The 14,886-nt window shown below is 35.2% G+C and overlaps 1 protein-coding gene across 40 annotated transcripts in view; it reads left to right on the forward strand.

Moving 5' to 3' along the window:
- ppfia4 (PTPRF interacting protein alpha 4) overlaps nt 1-14,886 on the forward strand; it is a 205,733-nt gene that overhangs the window by 109,457 nt on the left and 81,390 nt on the right. For all 40 annotated transcript variants that reach the window (XR_012386629.1, XM_009305991.5, XM_021479530.3 and 37 more), the window contains 3 exon segments: nt 5,372-5,473; nt 9,726-9,890; nt 12,420-12,494. Coding sequence is in view for 39 of the 40 variants with exons in the window: in XM_009305991.5 (XP_009304266.1) it covers nt 5,372-5,473; nt 9,726-9,890; nt 12,420-12,494 (342 nt within the window). In the remaining variant the exon portion in view is untranslated.

Consider the following 14,886-nt stretch of genomic DNA (forward strand, 5'->3'; position numbering starts at 1 on the left):
TTTAATGCATACATCTAAGCAGAAGCACAAGTTCTAGATGAGAAAGTAAGTCGGATACTAACTGGGGGGATTTCAGCTTTTCACGCTCACAAGTTACAATACAAACATAATCCAGGGCTTCAGATGCAAAACCTCAGCACTGAAATCCTCTTGTGTTGCTTCTAAAGTTGGGAGACACAATTTAGCTTTGAATTCAACTCTGAAACAGCTCTGAAGACAAACCCCAAATTCATGTTTTCAGTTCAGCTTTTTTGTTTGTATTCTCGAGCTTTTGTTGAAGAGCCATGGCAGATTGAAATAGAATTGCTTTTTTTAATACAACATGTTTTTAGTGTCTTTATTTTCACCCATAGCCTGTCATATCAGACAAATGGTTGGTTTTTCAAAAGTGTCTGCTGTGATTGGAAGAGGCAGAAGATGCAACATCTGTTTGTGGATTTGAACTTGCCTTCCTGCCTGCTCCTCCACTCCTGTGAAAAAAATCAAATGAACGCACTGACCTATTTTCCTTTTCCTCTTCCCCCTCCCGGTCCTTTCTGCCCCTGCATTTCAGTCAAGCAGCGTTATTCAAAAAGCAGAAAAACAGCACACTAACACAATGTATGACCTCGAAAGTTTTCATTTAGCTTGGCAAACATTGCTGACCCAATAGCCTGAATGTAGTTGGTTGATATAAACTCGCCATCAATATGATTATCTCTCAATTAGCATGAATTACCAGTCAATTAGATAAGAGCTTTTCACGTTTAAAATAGTTAACCCTGATCCACAAATCCTGGGAATTCTGGGTTATTTTGCTTAATGTTTCCAAATGCTGGTGTTAACTGTTAATCCTGGGTGTTCATAAACGTTTCACTTTTTATTTTATTTTCACAGTTTTTATTTGCATATTTATTAAGTCAATGACTATGTTTACATGGACATAAGTAACCAAATTATTTACCTTAATCTGAATAGGACAATAATATAATTTAGGGTGTTTACGAGTTGCTTTTTGAATGTTCCTTTCATGATCCTGTTTTGCATGTTATAGCACATAATTCGGTTAACATCATTGCATTACCACGCTATCCACATTTCCTCTGGAGTTTCATGTAGTTTTGAGTCTTTCATTTTTAGTTTGTCAACTTTAACTGCAGTTTGGCACTTTCACTTTCATTCAGGAACATTTCATTAATGCCCCCATAACAAACAAGATATTGGATGCGAGTATGAATCACTGGAAGAGTGTAGTTTTATTGAAATTTGATGTGTTGCCCACCGTATGGGGAAAAAAACTTTGCATTTTGGAATCAGGTGTCTGTGGTCCTTCTATCGCGATGTCGGACTGATTGATTTAGTGCGGATCTGAGTATGATTGCAGGATTCACATATGCCAAGCGAACCACGCTAACTGGGCTTCACGAACAAACATTTGGGTGTGAAAGCACCCTAATGAGTTCAGACTGCATAATTTTTAAAGAAATCGTGTCACAGATGTTTTCACACTGCATGACTATCTGGGCAGGCGTTTCGTCACTGCTTTGTTTACATTGCAAGACGGATCGGCGACAGGGGGTTTCACACTGCATGACTTTACAATACGAAGAATCGCCGACAACTTTGTCCAAACTACGCGTCACAATCAAAAACACATCGTATATCTTTTGTTATTAACTACATATTGAGAAAGAAGCCTTTAAAGGGGTAGAAAATGTACATATTTGCTCACCTGGGTTTGAAGGGAATTTGCAATTTCTCCTCAACTTTATTATTTTTTGACCCAGTTATGATATTGCTCAGATGACATGTCAAACACGGGCCAGACATAAGTGCTGCTGCCAAATTTCCACTAGTTTTCCTCCATTTCTTGGGTCAAAATAAACTGAAAAGGAGCACTTTTTAACTTCTCCCCCAGCCTCCCGCTGGCTTGCAAGTACCCATACTAGTGAATGCTGCTTTCTCATTGGCTATAGGTGATCGGCAATGTTATTTTTTGTGAAAACTCATTTCACAAGGCGTGATTTGAATCGCTGACAGCATCAGATATTTAGCACACCAAATATCTCACGAGCATCGGCGACTCATCTGCGATTTTCTTAGGTTGCGTCTTTAATAGTTCACACTCTGTGATTGATGCTCACATGAACAAGCACCGATTTGCCTGTGATTTCAGGCATTTGTCAGTGATTTCTCAAAACCTGTCGCCAAATCAAAATCAGGGCTAAAATCTTGCAGTCTGAACTCAGCATAAGACTGTGTTTGCACGCAATTGAAAAACAGTCGCAGCCAAAAATTTAGTGACAAGGCACCATCCTTTCTACTGTTCCGAGCGTCTCACTTTCTGGCCCTGGGTCATCAGGCAGTCTTTATTGTTGCGCCCTGCTATTATATATGTTTTGGGGGTCAGGGTTAAGATGGACGTAGCTAAACAAGTCAGCAAATAGATAGTTTCAGAACCTGTTCACACACTTATGCTTCATCCATCCAAATCTAATTAACAAAAGAGTTTATTCAGTCTGAATGGATCTACAAAGACAATGGCACAGTAGTTGAGACCCTTTTTGCATTACTTTGGGATCTGCCATAGTCCAGGAAGGCAAATATTTAATGTCTCTCAGAGTTTTGAATTAAATGACAATTCTAAAAACCAAAGAATATAACTTTTCATTTGAATTTGAAACTAGATTTTATGAATTGTCAATCCACAGCATTAAATAGCATTGACATAAGCAATACTTTTTTACCAGTTGCTAGTCAATATTGGATGTGTTTCCTAAACAATGAGGTAGCTTATTGTTTAACTATCATTATATGATGCATTGTTGAAAAATGAACAAGCTACTCCCAACTCTGTCTAATTAAAAAAAGTTTGAGCTCATAATAGAGCCTGACTATCGCTGTAAATAAGATGGCTTGTAAAAAGCTTTTCTCTTTTTTTGTATGCGCATTTATGTAATCCTGAATGCTTGATTCTTCTGATTTCTTTGGAAACCTGCAGTGATTTGATTTTATTTAAGATGTGTTTTTTTTTTTTTTAAGATTTAAACCCTTCCACATCCACTCAAAGAGTATGTTATTTATCCTCCATAGCAAAACACTTTCACATCCCTCTGTTGCAAGGATGACAGTTCACCATCTGTAGAAAATCCATGTGACTCTTTTTTCAGCCCCCTAGTATTTTGTGCACTTGAATTAAAGAGCGTATGAAAGCATGTATGCCGAAGCAGGAGGGGGTTTTGACATGCTTCAACAGTGCCCTGAAAGTTTCCCAAAAGACCACGAGGAACAGCTGGGTTAACTGGGACTAATGCCAGAGGCCCGGCCGGGGCACTTTGGAGAACAGAGCAATTGAGCCACGCAAGACTGCTGCCTAGATGCCGACGGGACTGAGAGTCGAACCCAAATCAGAGCGGCTGTTTGAGAAATGCATGTGTTAATGTTAGTGGGATTCACTTGATTAATAAAATGTCAAGATAAAGTTGCAAGGTTTTTGATGAGCTATTTCACCTCAGTATATTGTGCAATAACATCGATATTGTTATCACGACAGACCTATCTGGAGCAATTACAATGGGTTTGTTTAGTTGTTTTTTTTGCCTCTGTTTGGTCTCTTTGTAGATTTGAAGCAGCACAGAGTTAAACAATACCCAGTTTTCTCTTATCAGCTATTTTGATTCTTCCCTGTTATGTTGGTTTTCACTTATAGCTCTCTTTTTTCAACTCCTCCTAGATCATTGATCTGAATTTTACCAGATTCGCTCATCTTAAGACCACACTGCAAATAATATGAATTTTGTGTTAAAAGACAAATTTGTTTGGCTAACTGGATCATTATAAAAAAATCTCAAGTTGATTACCTGCTGAATAGAGTGCAAGTCTAAATGTCCAAGGCCCAATCCCAATTCCATTTTTGTACCCCTACCCCTTCCCATTGACCCTTGAAACAGAGTGCAAAGGGAAAGAGCTTCAAAATGTACCCCTTAGAAATGAGACAGCACTACTTCACATGCACACATCATATGTCATTATATGTCATCGCGATCTTTTGCTTCATATAAAATCAACGATCATGACTGCTGTAGTTATTCCAGTTGCGTTATTTCTTGGTATTTTTCTTCAGGAAATCACTGAAGGCATATATCATGTTATCATCACAACATTATGGGGCAATAATATCCTAACTGCACTGTGCATTTACACTATGGCCATATTCATCAATGTAAACACACAAAAACAACATTAACATTATAGCAGACACTGTAAAAAGCTGATTCCCAGCCACTAGACTTTTCTGACAGGGTATTCGAATGTCATTGAATGTCAGAATGTTGTGAGACAGCTATACAGGAGTTATTATTATGTATTATTGATAGTGAAATTTTGCTGTTTTTATTTTAGCTTTTTTTTTTTTTAACTCTAAGAGCTTGATTATGAATATGTTAAAACATGTGCTTGTTTGTTGTAAAAACTCATAGTAATGGCAAAAAATACTAATTTGTGGATCTACCTATGGGGTAAGGGGAGGGCTAAGGGGTAGAATTGGGATTGGGCCTAAATGTCACATTAGAAAAAATGACACCCTTACAAATATAATATTCATTTATTGCTGTTGTTTTTGTATGCTTGTTTTCAAATCAATATAAAATTAGCTTTTACAGTGATGTTTTTTTTTTTATTAACATCCAATACATTAAATACAATCTAAATAAAAAAATTTAATTAATTGATAACATAACTTAAAAAAAGAAAGATAAAAAAATATATATATTAATATATATATTAATAATATATATATATATTTAAAATACAAATAACAACTTTACAAATAAATAGTAAAATAAATATTTTAAGTAAAAAAAATTTCATACAAATAAAAATTTATAAGTTATGCATTAAACTGTTTTGATGATTTCTCAAACTAGTGGTGTTGTTTATTTATTTATTTTTTTTCATTGTGACGTTTTTGTCTTATACTCTGAAATGAATGATATGTCTCTGTGTGGTCTTGTGTTCAAAATGTGTGGCCCTGGTCAACAAAAGGCTTGTGATTGTGGGAACAGGACATGAAGCTTCACCAACTCCGAAGCTCTGTGGGCCATGACCGTTTCTCATTTCCTCATGATAGATCAGTAAATGACATTAATCACAAGGTCTTTACACAGTAAATGCATGAAGAAGTCTTTGGGGGACTGAGGGTGACCATTCCACGAGAGAATTTATATACAGTAGCTGAAGAATATCAGAAAGAAAAAATAGCAAACCTGTCTACGCACATTAAGAGTGTTGTGTGTTTATTTGTTCTAACAGTAGTACTATACTGTACTACTGTATTGCATTATTTATATCAAATTAATAAATGAATTCGCTTTTTCTCTTTGTCTTCTGACAGGAGTTTGCGACCCTGACGAAGGAGCTGAATTTGTGTCGAGAGCAGCTGCTAGAAAAAGAGGAGGAGATTTCTGAGCTTAAAGCAGAGAGGAATAATACTAGGGTAAGTGGGTGTATGTCTGTGTGTGTACCATGTATTCCTGACATTTTGAGAACCAAATGTCCCCACAAGGTCAAAATTGACTGATATTCCGGACATTATAGAACCATAGACAAAAGATCTGAACGTACAAGTAGGTATGGCCAACCATCATCGTTTTTTTTTCGCATCATTGCAGCAACCAGGGGATACCAAACAAGGGCAAAGAGGTGGAGCATGAGCAGAGCCACAGATGCCTGCTAACATTTTGCTTAGACAGGCCTTTGTTTGGGAGAAACGCTTAATACTTCATTACCTGCGACTCAGTTGTGTTCTGACCACATGTGCTTGGTTGAGTATACAACTATATTAATAAAGTGTTTAGTTTTTTAAAAACACTGTGGCAATACATTGAGCCACCAAACTTTATTCTTATGATGCTTTTCTACAGGAGGAGCACAATTGAGTGCACACAACATGCCTTTTATCTGATAATTGTAGGAAATAATTCCAAAAGGCAATTGACTGTGTAAAGTCACATAAAACAAAACAAAAATATGATGTATACGCCAAGTTCAGCAGCTAATCAGCCAGAATGACATGACGGTGACCATTGAGAGTGGCCACGCCCTTAATTATGCAGACTTAATATAACTTAATAAAAGAAAAGGAATGAGTGAAAAAAAACCTTGCAGTTGTCATGAAGGGTAAATAAACCAAAACCATCTTTTGTAAAAGGCTGTAAACATGTTTTTATCAGCTGTAAAATTGTCCAATTAAGTATTCCAGCCAGTGAACATCTGGTCTTCCTGGAGCCAGCCCCCAAAGGCGAGTCGATGAATTGTAGTTTTAGTTACTTCTGTATTGCCTTCACAAGGGAGAGCGAAAGGTTACCGCTTGGTGGCAATCAAATGTTCCCACAAGGTCAAAACATACTGGTATTCCTGGCATTGTGGGAACCAAATGTCCATTTTTGGTCCCTATTTGGAAAACAGCTCATAAATCAAAACAAAATTTTACAAATATAAAAATGCAGTGTGTGTGTGCGCGTGTGTGTGTGTGTGTGTGTGTGTGTGTCTCCGTGTGTGTGTGTGTTTATAGAGTATAAAAATCATTATGTTTATAAAACACAGTGTGTGTGTGTGTGTGTGTGTGTGTGTGTGTGTGTGTGTCTGTGTCTGTGTGTGTGTGTTTATAGAGTATAAAAACCATTATGTTTATTAAACACAGTGTGTGTGTGTGTGTGTGCGCTGGTTTAGCTATATCAGGATGCCTGTGGGGTCTTAAAAGTTGATAAAGCAAAAAAGAGAAATTTAATGCTAGATTTGACATCATGCTGCTTAGTTTACTGCAGTAACCAAGGCAACACCATTATTTCTGCAGTTCTATAGGCGCCAACCCGCTGAATTAGCTAGATTTAATAGATTTGTATTCAATAAATGAATAATGTTTTAGTTTTGGATTTGATTCTTACATTAATATTTAGTAAATATACTGTAAGTGTACTGTCAGTGTTTCTGATTGAAAAGTGGTCATACGATCTTAAAATGTACGGAAAGAGTCTTAAAAAAGTTTAAAAAGGTCTTGAATTTCACTTTCTGATTCCTCTATATACTCTGTATATTGTGAGGGCCAAAATACAGGAAGATCACAGCATTATTAATCTCCTTTGTGGAGATTTTCTTTCTTTCCCTTTTTATTAATACAAAAATCAGATAATGTATTGTTAAAGCTATGTAAACTACTCAAATGATTGTGAACAAGTTTTTTTTTTTTTAGAAAATAAAAATTATTTTGAAATTAAACAAAGCAAAAAAACAAAAAGACTATTCAATATTCAGATTTGCAATGCAGAAATAAATTATTGAAAATGTATTATTTTTATTTTATGTATGTATTTTTTATTTTCTGTATTTAATTTAAATTGTATTTTAAGTAAATAACTACAGCAATCATGAACATATAAGACTTCTTTCAAAAGCATAAACCATCTCACTGACCATAGTCTAATTAACACATAGTTTATGTGCTAAGAGCTGCATAATTAATAGTCAAATTGTTGTCCTAAAATGCATGCAATGGCTGCACATTTTTTGTTAATATCTCAGTTGTAAATGACTCACATTGTGCAGCATCAGCAGCCTTTATGTTTCCACCACGGGTATGGAGAGGATGTTCACAGCTAAACTGATGCGGCTTGCAAATAGAAGTGTGCATATCTTCATTTTGCCAGATTCGTGCTGTTGCATTGTCACCAGCAATGCAAAATCTGTTTGTGTGCTTGTCGATTCTGGCAGCCCATGGCAACACTTGATTCGTTTCAGGGCCGTTTGCTGACACTTTTTTATTTGTACAGTATGTGAGCGCCTCAGATGAACTCAGGCCATCTAATGTCACAGTGCCAGCTAAATTTGACATGCCTTTCTAATGCAAGTGGACAAAATTCACTCCTGAGTGATTTCAAAATAGTTTTTGGATGTTAGTATACAAAGCTTAGAAGTAGCAGTTTGTGAAGAGGAAGTTTTTTTTTTTTTTTTTTGCAAATAAAAACGCATTGAACTGAATTTATTTGATTCAAGGCTTGTCTGTGGATGTGTGATCGCGTGTATATAGGGCTATAAGATTTGGGGAAAATATCTAATTGCAATTTTTTTTTGACAGATTTTGATTTCGATTTGATTTACAATTTATTTTGTAGTCAAGCTTTAGCTAAATATTCTGTATCATAGCTTTTTACATCTAAAATGCAGTAAGTGTTAAAAAGGAGGTGAAAACATATCCATTTATTCATTTTCTTGTCGGCTTAGTCCCTTTATTAATCCGGGGTCGCCACAGTAGAATGAACCGCCAACTTCTCCAGCAAGTTTTTACGCAGCGGATGCCCTTCCAGCCGCAATCCATATCTGGGAAACATCCACACACACATTCACACACACACTCATACACTACGGACAATTTACCCTACCCAATTCACCTGTACCACATGTCTTTGGACTGTGAGACTTTTTTCGGAGGAAACCCACGCGAAGGCAGGGGGAAACTTGCAAACTCCACACAGAAACGCCAACTGAGCCGAGGTTCGAACCAGCGACCCAGCGACCTTCTTGCTGTGAGTCTACAGCACTACCTACTGTGCCACTGCCTCGCCTGAAAACATAATAACTTACTTAAACATGTGTTCAAATTTGTTTTTAAATATACAGAATTTTTTGTTTAGAGCAAACAGTAAGCTAGGATAAAATGACCTTACCTTTCTGTAAACAGGTTGAACTAAATTAGGGAGATAGTGTAGCTTATTATACAAAAAAAAAAATAATAATAATTATAACAATACAAAACACTCAGCAAACTAACATGGCTGATAAGAGCCTTTCAGTAGCTTATATTGTCTAAAACAAGAAAATTATCACATCAAACGTACAGCTGTGGTACTCCAAAATGGCTAAAATAGGTGCGAGACCGAAGTGCATGTCTTCTATGCTGCATTTAGATTCGTTTTTTTTTTTTTTTTTATCCCTCTTTGGTCACTATATTAAAAGGCACCGTGTTTTTAGCGAGGTAGTGCGTTATGGCATTAGTTATCTCCTGGGTAGGGTTTTACCAGCTGTTCAAAAGTTCTTTCTTAAACTGGAAGTTAAACTCCAACATGCTTATAGTTGCATTGAATGATGTAATATTCAAAATCTGTAAACTACTTTTAAAAATATGCAACTAATGCATCTAAATATAACTGTGCAATGAAAACGAAATGACAAATGTCGGGGGAAATTTAAATAATACATATTTCATATCGCAGCCTCTTGCGGTTAACTAATCGCAATGTTTCAAATCATGATTTGATTCCGATTAATCACACAGCCCTACTTTTGTATTTCTGGATTTTTCTGTTAATTTTGGTCATTTTTGAATTTTCTGTTAATTTGTCTGTTTTTTTAAACAGAAAATTATTGTTTTAAATTATTGCATTTATTTCCTGTGTTTTCATTTTGAATAAATAATTGCATTTTGGGTGAATGTAACTTATTTTGAAAAAAATAAACAATATCTCACTGACCATAAACTATATAAAGTGTAGTATATGTGCTAAGAGCTGCATAATTGATGTTTTAATAGTCAGATATTTTTCCTAAAATGTATGCAATGGCTGCACATTGTAAATACTCTGTCTTACTCATGTAAATAAACTGAAGTTTTTTTTTTTTTTTAAATCCAGGGCTTGTCTATAGATGTGTTATCAAATGTTTGTGTATTTCTGGATTTTTCTGTTCTTCTGCAGCTTCTTCTTGAGCATTTGGAGTGTCTGGTGTCTCGTCACGAGCGTTCACTGAGGATGACGGTGGTGAAGAGGCAGGCTCCTCCGCCGTCCGGGGTCTCCAGTGAAGTGGAGGTGCTCAAGGCTCTGAAATCCCTCTTTGAGCATCATAAAGCCCTGGATGAAAAAGTAAGACTTCTTTTTTTAATCTTGTAATATTCAGAAGAAGCATTTTCGAGTCTAAACGATCTCGAAATGGGCTGTTGTGAACTATCCTCTAAAATTGTTTTAATGACATAAAGTTAGTATATGTATCTTTTTAATTAAATTTTTAAGAAGATAGCAAATAAACAAACTGGAATATAAGTCACATTTCATTATATTATATAGTGTTTAATTTAAATTTGTTATATTTATTTTATTATAAATAATGTAAAGTCAGTTATTGGTGTATTCCTAAATAAAGCCAAACATTTGCAAACATTGCAGATATATTGTAGTTCCTCTCATTCAACTACATAAAAAATAAGAAAAATATTAAGTATAAAATATAATATAGTGGCATTCACAATATTCTTTGTAAACATCATGCCTGAACACGTTTATGTAAAGAGAGACTGAACTTACCTTCACGTGAGAAATCATTTACATAAATCCAAATGTTTTTTCATGCTTGATACTGATTGCATTATATACAGGTTGTTTTCGCATGACGTCATTGATGACGGGCGAAATTTAGATGGAGAGCAGGAAGTGTCTTCTACATAGGAATCTCTATCAGAACATCAAAATATTTCTGTTTTATGTTGTTTATAATTGTTTAAATTGGCCAAAAAAAGATATGTCAAACAGCTTTTATACACTTTCGAAAGTTTTTGCTCATAAAGGGGAGAAAGTTCAAGAAACTGGCTGAAAAACGAAAGAAAAGGCAGCATGTAATAAACAGTTTTTTCAATACATCCATGTGTATAAGCTTTTTTTTAATGCGATAACTAGTTTGACAGCACCAATAAAGATTATATACAATGTGTATAAATATGTTAATGTGTTAAATAAAGATCAGATACAAACACCACCACACTTATACAAAATCCAGAAGAATATAAATAAAGTATTGTGCCATGTAATCACTGCAATGAAATCTCCGTCTTGTTCTGAAAACCTCCAGCGTTTGGCAGATTAAACATTCGTTACGTGAACATCGAGATGCACAGCAGCGGTGAACAGGGCTTTACATTAACACCCGCCAACCCACCAAATGCGGGTAGATTTCAGCTCTGGCGAGTTAGACAGACACCTCCACTAGCCACTTTGGCTGGCTGGAAGTCATTTTTAAATTGTAGTTTTTTTAAAAGCAGGGTTCGACAATAAGCATGGCTTATTGTCCATAATAAGCACAGTTATTTTTGTTCCCATTTATGTGTAGTTAACTGGTGATCTGGGACTTTTAGCCAGGACAGATTACTGTGCATATTTTAGATACATGACAATAATTGTTTTTTAAATGTAATGTTTTTTAAAGAAATTTTTTGTTGAATTAAAAAGTGCACCTATACAGCTATATTTTCCTAATTTTTACATATTAAAAAACTGTGGCTAAGAAATACTTATTTTGTGTGGTCAGAGATAAATTTGGTAAATCCTTAATTTTGAAAAGTTGTGAAATAAAAACTGTTTGCATTGTGACACAATCCATTTGCTCATGCACACTGAGCAAGCTAATACACAATACACACAAGAAGTTAAATGAATGAGAAGGCATGTGGACATAACACAACATCTAAATCAAGTAATTAAGCATGTCAAAGTCTAATCTAAGCAAAATATATTTTCCCAACAAGAAAATTGTGGCTACTGAAAATGGCGAGTGGCTAGTAATGTTGGAAATCTACTAGCTACAGTGGCCGGTGATGAAAAAAGTTAATGTTAAGCGGCAAGCCCTGGTGGTGAATGTTTGTTGATGGTAAGTTCATCGACAGAACAAAAAAGAAATGCAACCCTTGCAACAAAATTATACGGGTATTTTGATGTCTGGAAGATTAAAGGAAAACTATAGTAATTTATATTAAACCTGTTTTTGAACCACATAGTAAAGTGTATAATGTGTATAACTCTTTGATAATGAATGCTACAGAATACTGTAGCGTAGTAAACTGATAAACTGTATTAAATAATGTAATGTTAGAGTAAACTGTGGTGCATTCTGATAATAGCATAGAAAACTGAAGCCAATTGAATCATTTATTACTACAGTTGTGTCGAACCACAGTAACAATATAATTACTATGACTGTTTAATTTAAGTAATTATCTATAGTATGCTTCCAAACACTATAGTATTTACTATAGTATTTTTCATATAACGTAATTATACAGCATGTACCGCTTCGATTACAGGCAAATGTCCAACATATGTGGTTGTTTTCTATTTATATCTCCTTTAAAATATGGTATAAATCTAAAAAAAAAAAAAAAATAAACAGACTTTCCTCTATGTCTCCCATTCATTTTTTACTTCCTGTCCTCTATCTGAATTTTGTGCGCCACCAGAACCACGTGATTAAAAACAACCTATAAGTCACTTTTTACATGTTTCTAGATGATAATAAACATGACATGTTCAGGAAAATGTAGTTGTTAAAACAGAATGAAAACCAACGTAGCTTAGTTGGCACGTGTTCACTTGACCATTAAAGTCTCTTGTTTCTCATTCGCACAGGTGCGTGAAAGGTTGCGTGTGGCTCTTGAAAGGGTGACTACATTAGAAGGACAGCTGTCAGCCGCCACTCAGGAGGTACAGCTCTATTGTGCTTGCGCATGTGTGTGTGTGTGTGTGTGTGTGTGTGTGTGTGTGTGTTTAGGCATGCACATGCACTGGTGTGGATTTGCTGATCTCATTAACATCTGTCCAGTGAGCACCTGCCCCCTGCTGTCAACCCATGCAGGAAATGCCCGCTGTCTGTTTCCATCACTCACACGTCACTGAGGGTTCAAGCAAAGCAAATGCACTTGACATACCATAGATTTATGCTGATACGAAAAAAATGCATTGACAACACAATTACTCACTTTTAATTTTTTTTGTGTAGCTTGTGAGAGTTAGTATATGTGTTTAATTGTAATCAGTGTCGAAAGCATTGTCCTAAAAACAACATTGTCCTAAAATCACTCCTTAAACCACTCAACACAGACTTAATCATCTTATATTATTGGAATGTTTGGCTAAAGATGAAAGAAAATGCTTGGCCTGTTTAACTAATGGTTTTTCACATGCATAGACGATTGTAGCATTTAAATTAGTTTTTTGCTACTGTCAGTCAAATGTTAAGTATTGGAGTTTTTTAATAAAATAAAAAACACTTGCAAATCTATGTTACTAAATTACTGACCAAACTGGATCCTTCAGAAACATTGCTTGTGCAGATGCAGCATTAAAGGGATAGCTCAGACAAAAATTAAAATCACCTCATCATTTACTCAAATTCATGAACATGATAGAAGACACTTTGAAGAATGCTGGTTGCTGGGACCTATTGACTTCCAACAACGATTCGTATGGAAGTCAACATTTATTTTTTAATTAATTCTTTTGTGTCTTCAGCAGAAGAAAGAATCTCAAATAGATTTTTAACAACTGCAGAGTGAATACGTGATGGCAGAATTTTCATCTTTTGGATGAATTATCCCTTTAATTCCAAACAAAATGACATTTTTTTTAAAAGGTCAGCCCATCGGTCATTCAAGATGAAACAATGTGGATCATTAATAAATAAATAATTTTGCACATAGTTTAATCCTGTTAATTGCAGGTATAGTAGCAGATATAGTTTTGTAGAATGACACTTTGGAGTTCTAAAATGTTGATTTATTATTATTATTATTATTTTTGTAATTGGTAAAACAACTCAACTAACTTATTTAAAATGTCAAGAGGAAAATAAATACTGACTCTATAGTGACAAAGATAATAAATGTTTAAAAAAAAACAGAAAAGTTACCCAAGAGTCTTGCATTTGCCAAATAAATAAATCTTCATATCATTCATAACTGTCTAGTACAGGTCATTCATCATGTGTAAAATAGATTTTTTGTCATGCACTGAGAATAAGAATACTGTTTGGCTGCAAGCTGCACTGCAGAGGCAGATGAGAGGGATGAGAGGTGGCCTCTGGGTGTCATGATGCTGCGTTCAGACCAGCAGGAGGATTTTATGCTGTCTCAGTACAAACAGGACCTACAATACTGCTGCAAATGGAACAAAGAAAGTGGGGATCACCACTGTTAAGGAATCTACTTTGCTACCGTACAAGCTAATTATAATTCATAATCATAATATAAGCTGTCCGTCTTATGTTTAGCCTATGAGTGGGTGTGGCCCTTTTATTATAATGTTCAGTGGTTCAAACTACAAATAGTTTTTCTTATTTAGCATAGCTGTGGATACTGGTTTGTAAAACAGTTTTGCTATATCAGAATCAGAATCAGAATCAGTTTTATTGCCAAGTATGCTTCACACACGAGGAATTTGTTTTGGCTACAGAAGCTTCCAGTGTACATAAAATGACAAGTGACAACACAAAATAAAAAAAGACGATGAACATTAAACAGAGATGCAGTTAAATATCTAAATGTTGAATTGTATGTACAGATTTGTCATAAATATACAGGTTATAAAGTGCTGTGTACATATTTATTGCACAGTTGGGGAATATTTAACTGTTCAGCTAAGGTAGATAGCCTGAGGACAGAAACTTTTTCTGTGTCTCTGTTGCACATTGCTATTTTTTTTAGTTTACCATCAGCTATGTGGTTGACCACATTCTTTAAAATAGTATCTTAAGGGTACGAAAGATGACACAGTTTTCATTTTTAGGTGAAATAACTCTACATAAATAAACATGTAAATATCAGGTAACAATTCTTTTTTATTATTAAATAGGTACATGTATAATGTTATGCTTTATATTTTAAGCACTAAGAGCTCTATTTTGACGGTCCATGTGCAAAATGGAAAGCGCAGGGCACAAACGCTTTCAGGACGTTTCAGAATCCATATTTGCTAATTTAAGGATGGGAGAATCCGCTTTGCGCCGTGGCGCATAGTCTAAAAGGGTTGAGTTTATGTTCTTGAGTTGTGTTTTGAGAATAAACCAATCAGAGTCTCATCTCCCATTCCCTTTAAGAGC

The sequence above is a fragment of the Danio rerio genome, chromosome 11 (genome assembly GCF_049306965.1).
Source record: "Danio rerio strain Tuebingen ecotype United States chromosome 11, GRCz12tu, whole genome shotgun sequence".
Classification (NCBI taxonomy): Eukaryota; Metazoa; Chordata; class Actinopteri; order Cypriniformes; family Danionidae; genus Danio; species Danio rerio.